The 21348-nt window shown below is 45.4% G+C and overlaps 1 protein-coding gene across 1 annotated transcript in view; it reads right to left on the bottom strand.

Moving 5' to 3' along the window:
- Nucleotides 1-21348, bottom strand: part of LOC138454580 (ATP-binding cassette sub-family C member 12-like) — a 392790-nt gene that overhangs the window by 256362 nt on the left and 115080 nt on the right. The window contains exons 4-5 of the mRNA XM_069607051.1: nt 14382-14485; nt 842-1054 (exon numbers count right to left, since the gene is read on the bottom strand). Coding sequence (XP_069463152.1) covers nt 842-1054; nt 14382-14485 — 317 coding nt within the window. The remainder of the gene's footprint in view (nt 1-841; nt 1055-14381; nt 14486-21348) is intronic.

Raw genomic sequence — 21348 nt, 5'->3', positions numbered from 1 at the left:
ACAGTAGATGCATAAGACAGCATGGTTACACAATTGCAGCTTGCGTTGACCATTGTTTTGTGGCTCGGCCTCAAGAAGGGGGAGAACAGTACCATGGCAACATTTTGGCTTTGACCCAGTTAGAATGGCCGCTTCCCATCTTCCCACCATTTCTCTTGGACAGCCTGCAGGCAGGTGTTTAGCAATGCCCGGACATGTTGATTTGTGCATGTGTTTCGAGCATTTCCGCATGAAGGATGTTCCACTGTCTTGTTTGCATGTACTGAAAAATGCGAGCCGCCAAAGCTCTTAAATCTTGAGCATAGGTCAATTAGTAAGTTCACTTCATCGGAGAGTGGTAGCTAGATGATGCATTTGCATATGGTGTCTTTTAGTTACTTAGACATATTACTTTGAGGCTTTACATGCCATGTAGCAACTATCTATAGGAGATCCTGGAGTGCCTTCCTCCACCTCAGATCTTCAGTGATGAGATCTGAGGTGTAGGAAGGTGATGTTTACATTTGTAAGGCACAAATCAGAAGCCCTTTGGAATTGTACACCATTTGCAAACCCTAGAGCTGCAAAAAGTGGTGGGGGTAGTGTTGATATGGAACAATGTTTCTACACTTCACCCATCACGCCCCCTTTTTCACTCCAAACATTTCTTCCATCTTCTCCCTCTGCCTTCTGTCCAGAACCATACAACCTAGAGACTAATGTGTCACATAATATTACATTGGTGAACAGAAGCAATGTTCTTTTTCTACATTGACCCAGAAACACATCCATAAATCATACACAAACATGTCCCCATACTCTGTTTCCTAAAGCAGCTTGTGTGAAAGCGTGTGCACTGTACCTTGTAGAAGACTTTGTCGTGCAAAACTGAGGATGCCTTTAAGGTGGCCCTCGTGAAAGCATATCCCTTGAATACACTTAGAATGATCATCCCCACGACCGTCATTCCATAGACCAGCTGGTAAAAGCCCAGTTGAGGATTGTCGGTTATGCTTCGTGGATTGCAGACTAGTGTAGCTGCTGTAGTCCCATTACTAAATGTGGTGCAATTGCTCTACAAAAAAAGAATTAACAGATTTAGACAAAAGAAGACATTTGCTACAAGGCTACAGTTCAGGGGTATTTTGTAGATTTTCTGTATCACAATGGTCCTGATTCAGAATAATGGATCGTCCTCTTGAGTTTGCCCTGGGGAAACTCAAGAGGCGAAACACCTACATTCTACTGGCGGGCCGAGTCACAAAATGAACGCCTTTGAAAAATGCTTTGTGTGGCCAGATTAATGTTTTTTAATATGCCCAGCCGAATAACGGGCACAGAGGACTGCTGTGGAAGTAGACGCCACAAGCTATAGCACAATGAGATTCACAACATCATGCACTTTGATCTGCTGCATGTGTGCAACTCTTCCTCTAACCCTAGTCTCCATGTGTCAAGTGGAGGGGAACATTGCAATGCTGCCAGTGATCTTTAGAGACCTCTGGCACCATTGATCGGCCCAAGATGGAAATGGCCAAGCAAAGCCTGCACGCGTCCATACACTTTTTCCCTTTCCACTACAGGGAACAGGGATGAACATGTCAAATAAGCAATTGCAGCGACACTCCCTTTTGTATCCTATCAGGGACTGTTTATTAACATTAAAGAAAATTGAGTTACTGCTGTGTAGCCTCGAGTTATATTTCTTCTTAGTCCAAAGCGGAACACCACAAAATGTAAATGAAGAAAAAATGTGTTGTTGTTAATGTTGAATTATTTGGTCAATGTACTCGGGGAAATAGAATGGAAGGTACCCGTCTTCTCGAATGGCGATAGAGCACCTGTTGATGGATAAAGTGTTTTATCAATTAGAAGGGGTGCCTAGAGCTTGGAGAAGACCAGGGACATAGGAGACATTGGACCTCATTATAAGTTTGCCGGTCCGCGAACTACGGTACCGGTAAGCTTGCTGGTTCTGTAGTTCCCGGACCGGCAAACTACGAGGTTTGAATGGTGCCAGTGCATCCAACCTCCCCATTCCCATTGAGCCCTGTGAGGCTCAAATGGAAATGGGGAGCATTCCATTCCGGCGCATGCGAATGGGCAATTACCGGATTCGGCAGGGCCGTAATGACTGGGTACTTTCCCATTCGCCGGAAATTTTAACAAGTTTGGCGGCAGCCTGCTGGTTTGACCGGCAAGGCTACCGCCAACATTATAACGAGGCCCATTGACATTCTGCAGGGGATAAGGCACAACCTGAGTCAGGGAAGTTGGTCTGAAGCGTTTTAAGGGATTTTCTTGCCGAAAGACATTTTCAGAATTTTTTGGGTCAAGGTCAACTTTTATTTTGCAATCACGGAAGCCTCATTGGATTGGGAAGGCTTGCTTTGTCCTTCTAAAACGGCTGTGTGAAGGGCTCCTTTTGGCTTCCTACTCTTGTTCAAACTGCTCTAATTTGCATCATAGCATAAAGTGGTTTCTCCCACAATGAAATCTCGAGATTCCTTTGGACCGTGGACTTACATTGGAACTTACATTGGACCCACAAATGAATGTGTTAGTAAAGAAATGCATCTAACATCTTCGCTCAATCAAACGTATTATGCCCTTTCTTACCTTTCAACACATGATTTTGGTGTCATATCACTGTTTTTTTATTCAAGAATCAACTATGCAAAAAGCGTATACCTATAGTATCTATCTCTACTCTCTAAGGTTTCACTGCAGCCTTTGCCAACCGGACACACTAACTTCTTAGATTCCAGTCTCAAATACACTATGTGCTACCCGCGACAAAGTGACTGATGTTCTGCTGGAGAGCATGGATGAGCAATAAATACAATTTCTGCTTAGTCCTACCACACTACAAGTAAATCAGCAGCGATCCCAATCATAAAGGTGAAACAGGCACAGCCCGACTTGTATACCTGCTTCACTTCTTAAGGTGACACAGGCAGAGGGCAGGCTGTATTCTTCAGGAGGAATGCAAGCTAGGACAGAAACAATCCAAACAACAATACGGTATTGTACGTTTTTACCGCATCCAAAAGTTTGCATGGACAAAAAGTCCTAAAAATGCTACCACCAAAGGTTCGAACACCAAAAGTTCTAACCTTTGGTAAGTAGGCAAGTAAAAAAAAAAAAAAACAGGGGCTGTGGGGGTGTCCCCCGCAACACCCCTCTCACTATACTCTGTGGTATAGTGAGCGGGGAATGCGGGGGACACCCCTGCAGCTACCGAAAAAAGAAATGTTTGACCCTGCGGCACCGGTTCCCGATCACGGAAGTGAAAGGGAACTGGCACCGCAGGGACACAGCATCTGAAAAGGTAAGTAGGGTTTGGGTTGTTGGAGGTGTGGGTGGGGGTGTGTTAAGGGTGTGGTTGGGGGTGTGTGGTGGGTGTGTTGTGGGTGTGGGTGGGGGTGTGGGTCTGTGGGGATTTCAATGCGTGTTCGCATGGGAAATGTGCAAACCTTTTGTGGTTCGCACATTTCTCATGCAAACTTTTCCGTCGCAGGAATTTCAGCCGCGGTCGGGTCACTTAGATCCAATAATAATGGTGGTACCAAAATAAAACAACGCCCAACAAAGTGCTATGAAAGACAGGGGTGCACAGACAATATTTTCAACAATGTCAAATTCACTAACAATGTCTTTACAAAAAGTAGAGAGTAGGATCGGACTAGTCACTAAGGTGCTTTCAAGCAAACCAGGCAGACAGAACTATATCAACACCTTAATTCTTGCTTTCCAGGCTTTTCAGCATCAAACCGGGAGTCTGGTTTTCAGCACCAAGCCAGGTTCAAGTTAGGGAGTGGCGTCGATGGGATCCAACAATGTGGTGCGATGCGGCATTGGCAACAGCTTGCAGGTCAAAGACACAACAGGAAGTGTTGGGTCAGTAGAGCTGGAAGACTCAGTGGCCTCAGTGCAGAGAAGCAGAGACCTACCTATAGCGAGCAGGCTCAAGTGGCTCAACATGGTGTCAAGGTACTGCAGCAGCGATGGCTTGGGCCTTAAAGAGGTTATTAACCAGGATGGTGGTGCTGACTTGGGGAGGCAAGAAGACTCAGTGAGCCTTAAATGCAAAGATAGCAGAGTGTCTGCATTGAGTTGAACTCAGAGACGCATGGGGGAGGGTAATGCATCGAAGTCGAAGATGACTCTGACAGTTCCCTTGCAGCAGTTTGAACAGCGTAGAAGTTGCCCAAACCGGCATCAAAGTGGTTCAGAGATGCAGGGAGAGCCAGGGCTCGCCTTTGTTTTTTGGTTTGCAGGGGACACTGTCAAAAGATCTTTCTTATTCACTTCACAGCTTGAAGTTTTGGCAGAGCACTTGGAGTCATCTGTCAATTTTCTGTGAGCAGATCCCTAGCTATCAGTGGTCTGAGCCAGACTAGGCCCTTTCTAGCCAGTGGATCATTTCACATATTCCTTTAGGATGGTTACGGGAAAAGAGTTTGCCACTTCCTGGGGCATTTTGGTCATCAGCTCTATGGAAGAGGACTTTCAATCTGACTGTACTCCCAAAGGTTCTGCATGAATCATTCTTCTGTGAGGGTTAAAAGATAAACCAACTACGGTGAGCCAACCCCTTACGTAGGCCATCCTACAATGGATTGGTTCCCTTCTAGACTTCTGAAAGTGGTCAATTCCTAGCTGCTGTTTCAGAATCCTCATACTGGTGATGTCATACCCAGAATCCTTGTCTACAGGGAGTGGGAAGAGGGAGCCCAGAGACAATCCAAGATGGTGGAACTCTTCTGTGGACTGATGCTTTTCATCTGGCTACTCTAACGCTGTCCCTTGCTCTGCCTACATCAAAGTGTCTCTTTTAATTACCACCCCATTGTGAGATTATTTGGCCTGGCCGAGCCTGGCCTTTAAAGCACTGAACCTCTCTATGCACCCTGGGACCAGCTCCTGTCTTCCTGGAAGATGTCAACCTTTCAAAGGGAAGGCAAAAAACTGGTTCTGTGGCTGAGACCAAATCGTTTTTTTGGGTGGAACTCAGTACCAGATAGTGAATACATAGAATGTCCTATCAACCAGGAGGAACACCAAGCTGGTATTAAAATGACAACATGCAATGTGGTCCAATTTTAATGTGCAGTCCCAGAGATCCCCACATTACTAACAGACATGGCATTGCTTATATTTTAATCTAGTAATCAAAAATAGCTCCTGGCTAATCCCTGATCTACGCAGGTAGGTTAAATAACAAAACACAACTGATCAGGGTGACCAAACAAGGAGAACACACTCAAGTATTCATTAAGTTTATAAAATGAATGCCATTCTTTTGAGGTTTCAACAAATTAATTTTAGTTTTAATCAAAGTTTCATTGCATACATTCAAGAGGAGACGAAATTTTAACAGGACACACAATAGTCAAAGTACAATGCCTATACATAATAGAGTGACATTTTAGTCCATATATTTTGAACTGGACAGGCATCTGAATAACAAGGTCCCCTGTAACATTCTGGAATCAGGTAATCTGGTTCAAGACGAACATTGTTAGTGTACATCAATTTACAATAGTGACAGTGTTGACATTAAATATAAATCAGATATAATAGGAAAAGCAAAGCTGAAAGTACACAAAGAGAAACATAGATGGAAAAATAGAGATGCTGGGATCCTGAGCACATTTAGTAATCTGCTCACTCTTTGTAGGAGTGTGAAGTGCGTGTTTTCTCTATCAGCTAAATACTTAATATCTGGCAGCAAAACAAAAGAGGTGATGGCTGGAAGATTTAGAATTAGTCTTAAGCTTTGGCATTGCTCTGGGCAACCCCTCAGACCATCATTCTTTGCCTGCCAAGCAAGCACAGAAGGGGAAAGAACATATGCAAATCAGGATTGGTCCCTGCACAAGTGAGGCAGTCCAGTCCGACAGCTCGAACTGCTTGGTCACATCCCTTCAGCACAAGAGCCCAAACATGTTTCAGCCTCAATGGGCCTCATCGGTGAGGAGCAGCCTGCATCTCTAGACCCAGCAGGCACTTGATCCACGTCAGGGCCTACCCGTCCCACTCCCAGTGACTAAGCAAAACAAAAGAGGTGATGGCTGGAAGATTTAGAATGAGTCATAACTTCTGGCATTGCTCTGGGCAACACTTCAGACCATCGTTCTTTGCCTGCCAAACCATTAAAAAAGGGGCAACACCATATGCAAATCAGGCTTGGTCCCACCCCAAAAGGGGCAGTCGAGCCCCAACTGTTTGGTCACATCCCTTCTGCACAATACCACAAGCATCCCCAGCCTCATTGGGTCTCATCAGAGAGGGATAGCTTGGGTCTCTAGGCCCAGCAGGCACGGGACCCACTCGGGGTGACTAAGCAAAACAAAAGAGCTGATGGCTGGAAGGTTTAGAATCAATCTTAACCTCTGGCATTGCTCTGGGCAACCCTCCAGACCATCGTTCTTTGCCTGCCAAGCCATTACAAAATGGGAAAGATCATATGCAAATCAAGCTTGGTCCCAACCCAAAAAGGGCAGTCCAGCCCAAACTACGTGGTCACATCCCTTCTGCACAAGAACACAAGCACCCCCAGACATGTTTCAGATTCATTGGGCTTCATCAGTGAGAAGTAGCTTGTTAGGCAGAAACCTGTGCAGTTCCCTTTGGGAACACTGCAAAAGATTTAGGACTACAGGTGTTAGCAGTAAACCCACTTGGTAGCAGTCTGTACCACCCAGATTTACCTGGTAGCTGTGGCTGAGCAGTCAGACTTCCCTCAAGAAGAGTTAAGCAGTATGCAAAGTATACACAATAGGCACTCAGACACAATAGCACAAGCAAACACTGACCAGAGCTTTGGTATCAAAGTATCTAATTATTTATTTAAAAACACACTGTTTGAAACACTCCAGCACTCTTATTTGTAAAACACTCTAAACACAGTTACTATTATGATATATACAACCCTTATTCCTTATCAGACAAGTCTTAGTTTACACCACTTATTTCCAGACAGAGGTGAGCGCTTAACAATAGATGGCACTCCAATATGTTCATGAAAAAGGGAGGGAAAAAGGCAGAATATGTGAAGATACACCACTCTAAGTTTTAGGAACACTTTTAGCAAGGCAGAAGAGCAAAAGTCACTTGTGAGCCAAAGTCCATAGGCTGGGCCCACTCTTAGAGAGAGCAGAGCACAAATGCGCCCAAGATCACACAGTTACAGTAGGCTTTGAAAGTCTTGCAGAGAGTTCGAAAAGAGTCTAGAGAGGCTCAGAAAAGTTTAGCCAGGGTGTCGCAGGCTAACCCAGGTTCGAAAGCCGGGGGCTAAATCTACCCCGTACAGTCAGTGGCAAGGGAAGCCAGGCGGAACACGGTACCTTAAGTGGGAAGGATCCTCCAGCGGTGACAGTTGTTCCTGGCAGCGGGTGCAAGTCCCGGCGTCGTCCAGGGGAAGAGAAGATCTCGACTTGGAGGAAAAATGAAGGTCGTTGCACTGCCAGGGAAGAAACCAGCCGCAGAGTTTTCCGGTTAAAGGTATTACCCTTTATTTCGCGGTCGCGGTAAAACGTGGCATTCCGGTTGCCGGGGTGCTTGGCACAGGCAAGGCGGCCACGAGATGCATCGGGAAGGCGAAAAGACGGTGAAACTGGTTATCCCCACCAGTCAAAGGAAGAAGACTCTCCGGCGGGAGATCTCCTCTGTCGTTGGGAAAAGTGGTGAGACGGTTCAGCAGGGATCCACCGGTGGTGTCGTCGTGGCAGGTCGGCTCAGCTTCTCCCTCGTCGGATTCTTAGGTCCTGTGGCGACTTCTGAAGTTCCAGTCCCCAAAGCCCTGCTTTTATGCAGAAAACCCCCATTCACTCAGCCTAGCTGTCACTCAAACATGCTAAGTGGTGAGCCGGCCGGCTCACCACTTGGGCCAATCAGGACAGAGTGCGATTTGAGTTACCTAGGCAACTCAGTCCAGGGTGCCTAAATCCCCCTCCACCCCTCCTATGTACCCCAGACAGAGTGGCACCACTTGTCTGATAAGGAGTAAGGGTTGTATATATCATAATAGTAACTGTGTTTAGAGTGTTTTACAAATAAGAGTGCTGGAGTGTTTCAAACAGTGTGTTTTTAAATAAATAATTATATACTTTGATACCAAAGCTCTGGTCAGTGTTTGCTTGTGCTATTGTGTCTGAGTGCCTATTGTGTATACTTTGCATACTGCCTAACTCTTCTTGAGGGAAGTCTGACTGCTCAGCCACAGCTACCAGGTAAATCTGGGTGGTACAGACTGCTATCAAGTGGGTTTACTGCTAACACCTGTAGTCCTAAATCTTTTGCAGTGTTCCCAAAGGGAACTGCACAGGTTTCTGCCTAACACTGGTGTACAGCGGTGGGATTTGTATTGAGTATACATTTTAGTGTGCTTTAGGATACCTTAGTGCAACTAACCACAAAGCTTAGCACTGAAAAAGTAATCTTTCTAACATGTTAACTATGGAAAGTTATAGTCACGAGTCCCTTGCCACAAATACTGCTGATTGTTTAAGAGTTCTCTGTAAGCATAAGAATCTCCTGACTAGAGGCAAGAAAATGGAGCTAATAGAAAGGTTGTTAGCTAACCAAAGCCTGGATGATGGTTCAGAGGAACCTACCACTCCAGCAACTGTAGATAACAGTATTGAGATTGAAACTGAACAAAATGTTGATGATCTTGAGGAAGAGTCAGAAGAGGAGGGTGAGGCTGCTGTGACTGTCCCCCCAGGCTTCTGTCTGCTCTACCTACTGTACCTACTGGACCTTTACCAGGTCCCACATTTAGTCCTCAATACTTTGAACTGGAGAGAATGAAACTAGAATTGGAGTATAAGAAACTTAATGCTCAACCTGAAAAAGAACTAAGGCTAAGGGAAATGGAGCTCAAGCATGAGCTAGAAATGAAGAAATTGTCTGTTGAAAATGCTTCTCTCTCTGGATCCTCTAGAAGTTCCAGTCCTAAAAGACCCCGGATGCCTAAAGAATTGGTTGGTATGTATGAGCCAAAGTTGGATGTGTTGGATTGGTTGCCTCTGTTTGAATATAATCATGGGCTCCAGAACATCACAGGAAATGACTTACTCACCTGGTTGTTCTCTAGGCTTCCCCCTGTTGCAACTGATGTGGTAATGGAGTTGGGGGAGGAGGATAGGAAAGAGTATGAATGTGTGAAACTAGCTTTGATAGCTAGATTTGGGAAGACCCCTTCCCAGTATCTTAAGAGGTTTATAACCCTCAAAAAGCATGATGGTACCCCTTGGGTGAGTGAAGGGTTGAAAAACTTAGAGGGATGGATTAAGGGTTACAAGGTGAACACTTATGAAGGTATGAAAAATCTTTTTATGTTGGAGTCAATTTGTGATGCCTGCTCTCCTGAGCTCAGACAGCACTTGGCTGATTCAAAGGAATTAGATTCCAGAAAGCTTGCTAAGGCTGCTGACTTGTGGGTTGCCAACAGGGCCACTCACAAGGATTCTGGGGTAACTCAGAAGAAGGATGAGGGGAAACAGCCTAAAAAGGACTCCAAAGAGAATTCTAATACTGCAAATTCCAAAGAGGGCCCCAAACAAAACCATAAGGGTAAGCCACAAGGGAAACCAACTCAGGCTAGTGTACCTTCTGGTGCAAAACCAGAAGGCGGTCAGGACAAGCCTCCATTCCAGCGAGCCTTTGGCTCATGCTATGTTTGTAAGGCCACTGACCATGTGAAAGGAGATCCCAGATGCAAAGGTAAACTTCCAGGGATCCTGCTTGCCTCCTTAGCCTTTGCTCCAGAAGAGGAAGTCCCAATGGCAAGTGGAAACTTTCTACTGCTGGCTGATGAACCCATTGGAGTCTCAGCCAGTGTTTCTTTAGTCTCTCTGGGGTTGTGGGAACTGCACAGGTTTCTGCCTAACATAGCTTTGGTCTCAAAGTCTCAAAGTCCAAAGCCCAGCTGGCACAGGACCCACGTCTGCAAAAAAACCTGTGCTACTCTGGGTGACTAATCAAAACCCATTCTCAGTCTGGTCTAGCTCGATAGGTCCAGTAACATTTGAGGGGAAATCGAAGCCATTTAGAAATAGAGCACTTTAAAATAAACTACACAATAAAAAAAAATTACATAACAATGTGCATCAAAATGCACTACTTGCCACAAACTGTACCAAGAACAGCACACTGCACAACGTACCTGGCTGCTGGGTAGGTCCAACCACGGGGCCATGATGGGTGTCGGTTGGGGGGGACTACAAGCACAGGGACCCTGACTGATGCTGGGCCATGAGGGGTGTCGGTTGAGGGCAGGGTGGCCACACTGTCCTGGGTGCCTAAAACTGTGACCCCAATGAATTTGACAGAATGTGGGACACAGCCAATGGATGCAGATGTGGAATGCCAACACAGCTGTGCATAAATGGAAGCAAGATACACAGTGCCCACACCAGCACATGCATCGGAACATCATCAGACACGCGACAAACGTCGGACTATACCACTAGTGCCATTGTGCCTCTGTCATATGGGCGAAAGCGTTGGACATTTACATGGTGACATCAAGTAGTCAGAAGAATGATTAGCAAACCACTGTGTATCATGAAGCACATCAGACAAATGTGTCATGATGCACCCTACATGTATAGTGAATTCTCATTTCCAAAACCCCCATCAGATGTGGGTACCTTATTCACCTTTTCACTTCATTTGTGTGTTTGCTGTATCTGATGCAAACGTCACTAAGATGTGAACAGCACCCATCCCCCCCAACCATGGATCATCACTAAGTACACTTACCTGGGTTTCACTATAAGGAAATGTAAAGTGCAGGCAATAACAATCTGTGGCATGTGACCATGAACACTGTACAGGCAGTGCACACAAGGAATGACCAAAATATTCACAAGGGCACTTTCTATTGCTCCCATGCAGGTGATGCTGGCTATCCCCTGAAGCCGTGGCTCATGACCCCCATCAGGCAACCAGTCTACAGGCACGAAGAGGACTACAACCGTGCACATGTACGCACGCGTGTCATGATTGAGCAGTTTTTTGTGCTGTTGAAGGCACCTTTCACTGCCTCAGCAGGTCGGGTGGGGCACTCATATACGGGCCTGTGAAGGTGGGCAAGATAGTGTTGTATTGTGCCATACTGCACAACATGTGCATCCGGCACAACGTACCCTTGCCCCCTGACATGGAGCTGATGCCACCTGAAGATGAGGATGAAAATGGGGAAGGTGCTGCAAACCCCCCACGACACTGTATTAACTTGATGTGAACTATGTACATTTAACTTGATTCAAAGTGCAACACTATCCAAAAAATATCCCCACACTACCCCCACAAGCCCAAAACCCCAACAGATCCACCCCCCACCCCCACCCCCAAAACCCCTACAGCCCCACCCCCCACACCACACACCCCAAAACCCCAACAACCCCACAGCCCACACTCTCATCCCAACACCCCACACCCCCATCCCCCACGCCCCAATACCACCACTGCAACATCAAATCGACTCCGTCCAGGAATGAACATGAAGATCTGGCTATTAACGGCCCATTTTTGGAGGAGGGGGTTGAGGGTCTAGGTGGCGCAAACAGCGCTGTGACCGACGCACTGGGCTTGTTTATGTTGAGCTTTCCGGGATTGTGCTCGTGGTTGCAGATCTGTGTCTACACTCCTCTGTTCAGCCATGGCTGCCACCAACTGGGAGACGACCTGCGTCATGGCTGCCATCCGTTCCCGCACGTGCCGGGCCATGCAGTACACAGTCCGGCTGACTACCCTGGCATTATCCTGCATGGCCCGGCGTGTGGCTTCACCGTCCACCACATACTGCCTGACCATGCCCTGCATGGCCAGCTGGTGCTCCTCCATGCGGGTCAGCCGTCCCTCCAGGTGTCTGATGCTTTTTGCTGCAGATGGGTGCACGGGAGGTGGGGTGTGTGGGCTCCCTGGGCTACTTGGTCCATGTCATCCACTGAGCAGTGCTGTGTGGTAGCCTGCATGGGTGGGGTATTGTCCTGCCCTTCATGCATGTTGTTGCCTGCAGTGTCAGCCACCTCCTCCTCCTCCTCCACACTTTGTTGTCTGATTGTGCCGCCTCACCAATGTCACTGGTTGCCGCTGATTGTGGCTCCTCCACATCGCTGGCCACTGGGGATTGTAGATCTTCCACCTGAGGTGGTTCCAGTGCCCCAGATGTGGTTTGTGGGTGTGGGGCCTTTGTGCCAGGGGTGCCTTTTGGCTGGGGTTCCTTGTTGCCCCCATTGGATGTTTTCTGGGGTGTCTTGCTGCCAGCAGTGGCTCTTTCCTGGGTTATCTTGCAGGGTGGATGTTCTTCATGCTCGGCCTACTGCCCAGCCTGTGTGTCCCCTTGGCTGGGGGGCTGTGGCGTGGTGGCTGTGGGATGCCTGTGTCCTGCCCTTGATGTGAAAGGGTTGCTTGAGCCGGTGACGTCACCTCTGCTCCGACGTAGTGGTGCTTTCTTGGGTGTTGGTGTGCGTTGTGACTCGCTGTCTGATCCTGTGCCTGTAGGGGACAGTGAGGCAGGGGATCAGTCATAGGTCATCTTACATCCTACATACATCGATGCTAGTACATTCAGATTCCTGTGCATTTTCGTGGACATGTTGGAGGGGCAGGCATGGTGCTTATGGAAATTGGGGGGGGGGCTGTGTTTGTGCAACCTTCTGGTGCAGCCATGTTGTGCATGGTAATGGGGGGTGCTAAGGTGTGCAATCGGCAGTGGTGATGTGTGCACCGTGCCATGGGGTGACACAGTGGTCTTGTCTGCATCTGTACAGTGATGTATATGTGTGTGTGTGCGCATGCAGATGGTGCATGTGTTGGCAATTGGGGACTCCTGTGGGTTGTGTCAGTGGGGTTTGTTGGGTGTGTTTGTGGCAGGAACATTGAGGTTTTGTAGGGGGGTGACTTTAGGTGGGAGGTGATGGGGCATGTATTTGCTCACTTCTACTTGCCATTTTGACTTCACCATTGGAGTTGGGGTTGAAGGTGTGTGTTGTGACTTTGGTATTGCGCTAACCGTCTCTCACCTTCATCGGCCGATGTTGGGACTCCAGTCTTGGCGTCACCCACTCCCTCGATTGACTCCATGTCCAACACTGTGGTGCACCTCTCCTCCCACGGTGCCAGCTTTATTAGGGATCGTGCTCCTCCTTCTGTGGCCAGCCCCTGGCTGCGATTTTCAGGTAGGATGTTGCGGACCCGCAGCCGCAGATCATCCCACCACTTTTTGCAGTCACGTACGGTGCAGGGTGTAGTTCCCACCGCAGAGACCTTTTGCGCCACCTCCTCCCACACAGCTTTCTTCCGCATTTGTGCTTCCCAGTGCAGGTCTGCGCAGAAAACGACATCTACGTGTTCCACCAGGGTATCCGCAAGCATGTTGAGCTCCACGTCGCAGAACCTTGGCTTACGCTGATGCACTGTCCCTTGCCTCGAAGCCTTGTTCCTCAGGATACATGCTGCCTACTCAAATCTCCAGTTGTACTGCTGTAGACTGAGGATTGCAATGGATTGCGTTTTTCAAGATGGCTACCGGTGCATTTCCCGTTCCGGCACGATGACGATGTCCCAGTGGCTGCGGCATCGATGATGCCGGTATCAGGGGTTTGGGGGGCCTTACCGGCATACCTGTGCAACCTTTACCGGCATGCTGGAATGTGCGTGCACGCTGACTCAGAACTACTGTAGATTCCGGCAGCAGTGCTACACAGACACGGTAGTACCGGCATGCCGGTAATCTTGTTTTTTTTACCAGCAAACGCATAATGAGTCCCAGTATGTTTTATCTGTGTTCCGAGTTGTCTGAGTTGTCTGCAGAAAGCTTGTTATTAATTTCAGATCAGCATGCAATGCACGAAAGAACCTGCTGAAAAATGCACCATTTGCGCCCAAAGATCCTGACAATCCCTTCGGGGGACCCGAAAATAAGCCTTTACATTTTGTTTTAAATACTCCGACTTATGACTGCTTTTACTGTTCAAACATGCATAAAATAAAACCTTTGTCATTAAATGGTCTGCACATTTCCTGTCATAAGGTAACAGAAAGGGCTATGACAGCTAGAATAGGGACAATAGTGAAATCTAGGCCATGTTATATGACTCCTGTGTGTTTATGGACTGCTTTAGGGGTGATGTAAGAAACAGAATACCATCTTAAATTGGGTTTACATCCATAAAGGTACACATTTGGAAAATAGAACGACACCATCACAAAATCTTTGCAAAATCGTAGTAAGGTATACAAAAGAGTTGATATTATACATCTTTTGTTTCATTGTCTAAAAGATGTAACAACTTTATTTTAGGCTGATTTAAGTTACGTGTTCATTGTTTTATTACAATGATTACAGTGCCTATTAACAAGTTTTAGTAAGATATCACACTTACCCCTGCACCCTGTTCGATCCAATAACTTAACCACCAATTGCTGAAGGCCGAAAAACCAATCATGACAATGAAGAGTATGATAACTATGATCGCCACTACATACCCTAAAAAGACAGATGTTCATGGGTTAGTAATGTATGGAAACAAGCAGCCTTGGAACTTGCTTGCTTTGTAGTGGGAGACACTCTTCCCATATCTAATTTTTGGAGAGGAAGTAGAACATTAAAGAAACTTTCTAACAACAGTAGTTCATCTCACTAGAAACTACGTTATTTAAATTCATTCAAAATGATTTCATGGGTAATATTTCCAGATTGTATTGCATATAGCAACATCATGTTTACTTCATGTTTAGTTCTTTTTGAATTCCCTCTTTGAGGGGTTTCACACTTCCTTTGAAGCTGAATTGATGCTTAAGTCTCTGCACCAGCAAACACTCTACATAATTGACCTTCCTCTCTCTGTTGAGCTACTCCCTTCTTTATCCACTAACATAGGGAAGCATAGCATGTAATGAAAACAGGCATCTAGTTATGCCATCTGCAACCCTCTTTAACATCTCACTAGTAAATGTTTAGATACTGAATACTACAGTACAGAGGAGCCTGTACATGGCATGACACTAATGCATATCGCTGCCTGTACCGTATGAGGCTGGAGACACTGATGCCCCTAAGATGAAGCATGCATTAATGAATCCCTTTTCAATTGCTTCTCTCATCACATCTCCTGAGGATTATCATTTTCTCTGGAGCAGTGGAGGAGGGAGTCAGGAAATGAAATGGAAAGTGTTCATGGATTGGAAACAAGGAGAAATTACGTATATGTAATCATAGTTCTAACACCCAAATAATGTAATCATATCCCTAATGTTTAGAAATATGCTGGAACACCTTTTGGAAGATATTTATTTTCGAAAACGGGTAGAACCAAAAAAGCAGAGGCTAATTAGGAAATTTGTCTCTTTATGTTTTATGGCCTAGCCAGCACCCATAATGGCCATTACCAACCATTGCAATGGTTTCAGCAAATCAGTGTGCAGAAACGCCAGGCCGGACCTGCCGGTGTAAGCCTGCGTTCCCGAAGAGCTGATAGCTGCTCCATCACAAGACAAGCTCACAACTTCTATCCCTTCCTGCTCCCCACCAGCCCAGAAAATCTGTCCTCCCCATCCTGTCCCTTTTTTACCTGCTTCCCGGTCCCGCATTCATTTTCTCCATTCCTCAAGAAGCTGCTATGGAGAGTGTGGAATGTCTCGCTCCTGAACCTCTTTCGTACCAACTTGGTGGCCATCTAAGGTTGGGCTGATCTTTCCTTTGATGGCATGGCACAAAACCCCTCACGTCCATCCATCAAAGAAAACATCAATTTTTGTCCAGAATAGGCACCCGGCCAAGCCTGTCTTCGAAAGCGGTGCTGAACGCTATAGTATTGAAGCTTACTGAGACATCGCCAATACATTTCCTACAATGGAGGTGAGTCGGCAGGTCTATTTTGAACATGATGAAGATACACATTATCTAAACAGGGAACTGTGATTACAATTAATCAACTCCACTTTATACTTTATGGGACTGACATCATAATTGATAACATTTAGAACTGAACAGCAAACAATCTTCTAGTAAAAATCCTAGTGTCACAGTTACAAAGAACCACTTTATTGTAAATATTTCATTTTGTTGGCTTCTATTTGCAATCTTTATCAAATTGGCTCCTATACCACCCCTTATGATATAAGGACAAACAGGCCATCATTAGGAGTTTGCTGGTAGCCCGCCGGCAGTAAGTTCCCATTCCATGGCATCCAGCAGGAATCCATGGAATGGGTACCACTGAAGCACCAGCACTGTTGTTAATGGTGTCAGTGCTTCAGTGATTTTTCTGTTTGTATGGGCCTGAACTCCCAGCAGGGTAATCCGGTCTGGAAAAAATGCTGGAGCCGTTAGTACCGGCCGTTTTACTGAAATCTTTTCCAGACTGGATTACTCGTAATGGCCCCCACAAACATAGAACTCCTCTAGAAGGGTCTTGCTGTTTTCTAAATGTGCAAATGATGGCGCACAAGCGCTTTTCTCAACACCACTCATAGATCAAGGAAACAAACTGTCTGAAAGTGGGCAGGAAATATAGCTTTTGATATAAGTTTGAGTGCACGGGCAGCAGGAGACAAGGTGTTGGGGCTTGCCTTCTGCCCTAAACTTCTCCTGTCTTGCTTGCTGATACTCACAGGGATGCAGGAAATCATAAAATAACTGCAGGCTGATGACTTGAACTCCCATAGCATTTGCAAAGTGAAATATCAAATAGAGTATAAATATATTTATATAAAGCCTTACATACCAATCTAAATAGTGTTAGAATGCAGGTGCAATGCTCCAAGCGTGTAGGAAAGTACAAGCTGCAGAAGTTCTATTAGCATGGAGAATTGGTTAGTTTTAGTGCTAGTGTTTCAGTCATTTGTTGCAGCGTTTCAGGTCATATTCAAATGGGATTTAGTTTTGCTTTATTTTTGCCACATTTTAGAGAGCACTAGACTGCCAAGCACATGGTGGAATGATGGGGAGCAAAGATATTGTTACTGATTTCTTTTAGCATAAGGGCCTCTTGCGACATTAGCCAGAGTCCCGCCATTTTAAACAAGCCCCCGTCAGAGTAGATTTCTGTCATTCAGGGCACCAGATCTCAGTTTTAAGCCCCTGTCTTTCCATTTAATTAAAATGTATTCCTTCTTCCTGCAGCGAGTGTACAGCAGGCAAGCTCCCTTGGAAGAAGGGTGAGGTGCAGCACACATATTAGCCATTGTTAAAGGTCTCAGTAGCATTTAGTGAAATGTAGAATAACGGTTTGTGTTCTTGACGATAGATAAAATACAATAGTTGCGAAGGACATATTTTGGTGGGAACGAAACCTTGGGTGAAGGCATTGCCAAAGCGTCAAAACTAGATTGGGGTCATACTGCCCCCTAGGGAGCGTTGGGACAACTGGGTCTGCAATAGAATGACTTGGTACCTACCACGAATAAATATGATACATTAATTTCCAAAGAGTGGAGCCTCAGTTACGTTTTTAATTTTTTTTTCATTAGAGTTGGTTTTATTATATACACTTTTTCACTACAATATAATGAATTCCATATATCACACAACATAATATAAAATAGCAAACATGTAATCACAATTGATGATATCAAATGGAATTCATACCATCAAGTTTAAAACTATTAATATTCAAAACATCATTCATATTACACTTAAAACCATCTAATTCATATGTAGATTTGAATGTTTAACAAACCAAATACATACACTAAAAGCCTATACAGATGCAACAATTGTGATACACCATTCCTTGTCATCAAGCTAGACATTAAAATCCCATGAGCAGCAACCGAATGATAATACTGCAAAGTTTTAAAGTGCTTGTGACACTGTGGCATCACATGAAAGAATTAAGTGTTTTAATGTTTCTTCACAATCTGTTTTCTTGCATAACCTACAACTTTTCCCTTCATTAAGCATGTTAAGCCTGGGACCAACAGCCTCTAGAGCTGGAAGCTGATTAAATTTAAACCTTAAATACATATCCTGTGCTCTACTACACAGAAAGAAGGTGATCTATTATAATAACATTGTTTTTTTTTCTAGGAAAACTGAAATACTGGAATATTCCTTGTCATGCGTATACGCACTTAGTTAATCCACAGTTTCACACCAATCCAGTTTGTGGAACTTCCTCTTCACATTTCATGGATTACCAATCAAATCTGTCTGACCTAGTCCTATGGTAACCAGAATTGAACGCGTTTCTGTGTTGAATGTATTTAAAGCTGTAACAGATACAGTTTCCAACATGGAATGGAAGCTCTCAAACAGAGTTATCTGGTGTAAGTAACATTTTCCAAAACACGCTCAGTTTAGACCAAAGTACAACTTTGGCCAGTGATGTAAAACCAAACTCATGTCAGACAACACGCCCAGGTATTGGTAATGAAAGATCCAAGCCCTGCTTCCAAATGGTCACGTTTAAGGAATACAAATATGGTCCTAGGTCCATTAAAATAATCTCCCAACTATAAGTGATAACCCGAACAATTTTAGCCAAATAAAATGGGCGAAAAGGAATGAGTGAGAATTTACACAACGTTAAACGAATCCACTAGAATTGAGCAATCAGTGGGAGAGCCTTAAATCTCAAACGCTCTCTAAAATCTAATTGAAAATCATTATATGCTATGATAAAGACGAAATAGCTTATGGATTGAACTCGTTCCAGAAAAGCATTGCCACCATCCATGACAGTTGGTTTGTTGTAAAATATCACTATTTTTTTATTTCTTCCAATTCGCCAGGAGGTAATTCTCCCGTGTGAAGTGATGAAAAGCATATAATTGCCTTTGTAACACTTTAGGGATCTGATAAAAAAATATCAGTTTGTCAGCGAATGCAAGCTAATTTAGTGTCAGTGGACCAAGCCTTACCAGAAAAGAGTTATGGGAAACCCATAAAAGATTGAGATGTAGGTGATAAAAAACAGCAGGGGGGGGCTAATGAGCACCCCTGCCAAAGTCCTGTAAACGGTTGGACAGGTCTAGACAAGGCGCCCTCCCTCCCATATCCTTACATATGTATTAGTAGAAAGTTGGGAAATAGTTCTCTCTAAGGGAACAGGGACACCCCAAGATTGTAGTTTTGACCATACTATATGCCTGTTAACCCTATCAAACGAGCATGACATTTCCACTGAGGAAACTTAAACTGGCCCAATCTTAGTTTTGGATGGCTGCTCTCATGTGTGATAAAATCATACCATGAAGAGGACAACCCAATCATTTGCAAAAACCCACCTGGAAAATACTTGATGTTCAGTTTGTCTACCCTGATTGCAGTTCCTGCAATAGCAACAACACAAAGATCTTGCTTATCGCGTCTAATAGGGCGATTGGCCTATAATTCACCGGTTTCATTCCACCCCCATTTTTATCATTTAAATATGGGAATTATATCAAATGTATTCCAGGAGGGAGGAAACAAATTCATATGGAGGATTTCATCAAACAGATTAAACTAAATATTAGACCAGTGAACTGATATGTTTTTGATGAAGCCACGTGGTTCCCAAGACATAGCTGGAAAAAACGGGCTCGGAGGATAGCTCATGGACAACGCGTTTGTCTTGGAAGCAAGACAACACATAGCAACACAGGTTTCAATCCCGGGATCGGGATTCAAACTGCCCCTATCCCTTTTAAGAGACCTACATTGTGGCAGCTACTGGTCCATAACTCTCCACGTATCAAGGTCAGCACCCAGTGATTCCCGTTTACCTGGTTACTGGTGCTGTTGATGATCCAGGGTAAGCTTTGGGAAGCTGTGTCAATCCAGTCCTGTAGATGGTTTAGTGTGGGAATCCACATCCTTAAACAAGATAGACAGTGGAAACCAGGACAAGGAGCAGTTCCCCAGCACCACGTAAGAAGATCCCCTAAGCTTAACGTGATGTCTGGCAGTGCAAGCACTGAATGTGGGGGACCAGAGACAAAGATTGATAGTTTTCAGAAAATAAAATAAAAGCAGACAGAATAAGTACCTCACATCTAGGTGGAGGATGTAGGAAAGAACACTCAGGTACAAACTCCATGCTGGCCAGACAGGAGCAGAAAGCAAGGGGGCAAGCAAGGAAGCAGAGTCCAAACAGAATGCAAGGCAACAAAGAGTTCAGAGCAGAGCTCAGCAGCGTGATACCTCAAGCATAAGAAGTTGTGATGCACTGAGACCTGTACTCATACTGCCGTTATGCACACTTGTGGCTAATGGCAGACAAGCGCTGGTATACTGATTGTCCGTGACAAAGGACAACGCCATCTGGACCGCACATGCCTGGAAAGCAGATGCTGGACTCCGGAGTGTGCGCAATGCGCCCAACATGGCACCCCCTCAGAGAAGGAGGGCGACCAAGCCATGGATATCGGTGGGGTCGATCCCAAAGACGCCAACAGGCCTGCCACAGTGGGGAAATGTGGCAGGCCCTTCGGGTGAGCGCAGTGACACCAGTCACCGTCTCTAAATCTTTCCTCAGGTGTGGTGGCAGTGTCTTAGCATGGAGCACAGTATGGGGTGCTTCTCTCTGTTCGATAATTATCTGACAGGGTATACCTATTTCTAAGACCATCTCTCCTGTGTAATCAGTGTCTTCAAACAATTGCTCATCAGACAGCTGTGCTGGACCAATATAACACTCTATGCCATTCAATGTAATTCACGTCTCTGCCAGACAATATTACTTTGTCTTCCTTAGTGATCACTGTGTCTAAATCTAGTGTGAAAATTGTGCCTAGTGCTACCTCCTGGGGGACGGCTGGTCTGAACAGAAATTCTGCTGGTATACGTAGTGTTTTCTTCTGAATCCCAGGCACCTCACCTAACAGAATTGTTACCCCATAGAAGAACAAATCTGGGTTGAGGGACACGCTGCGCAGGGTGCTGTGGCCACAAAGTGCTTGTATTACTGCAGTAGCTCTAGCATGGTATGTGCATAGGGTAGAACACAATGTTCCCTCCTCAGTGAATTAAACGGTCATGCTCAACTTACTTGTGATATCCCTGCCTAGGAGGTTAACTGGGGTATATGGTGAATACAATAAAGGTGCTGTCAATTCTTGTGTACCTATACTGATGAGTAAATCTTCAGTGAAAGGAACCGATACAACTGCCTCAAATAATCCTTATCATCATTATTTTGTCTGACAGTGGAAACTTCCCTTCCCTAATGCAGGACTTGGTAGCTTGTCATGAACCACCGTACGCGTCCCTTCTGGACTTTGTGGTCCCTGACCCATAGGGGACTAAACTCAGCAGTACTCCCAACATGGCCGCTGAACGCGAAACGCTGTTTGCCAGTCTCCGTGTTGTACGCTGTACGTTCTACAAAGCAGACATGCCCATGCGGCCCTGCGTGTCTCAACGCT

The sequence above is a fragment of the Ambystoma mexicanum genome, chromosome 1p (assembly GCF_040938575.1).
Source record: "Ambystoma mexicanum isolate Mex_15411 chromosome 1p, UKY_AmexF1_1, whole genome shotgun sequence".
NCBI classification, from domain to species: domain Eukaryota; kingdom Metazoa; phylum Chordata; class Amphibia; order Caudata; family Ambystomatidae; genus Ambystoma; species Ambystoma mexicanum.
Note: the sequence above shows the minus strand (reverse complement) of the source record. Positions and strands in the feature narration are given on the sequence as shown.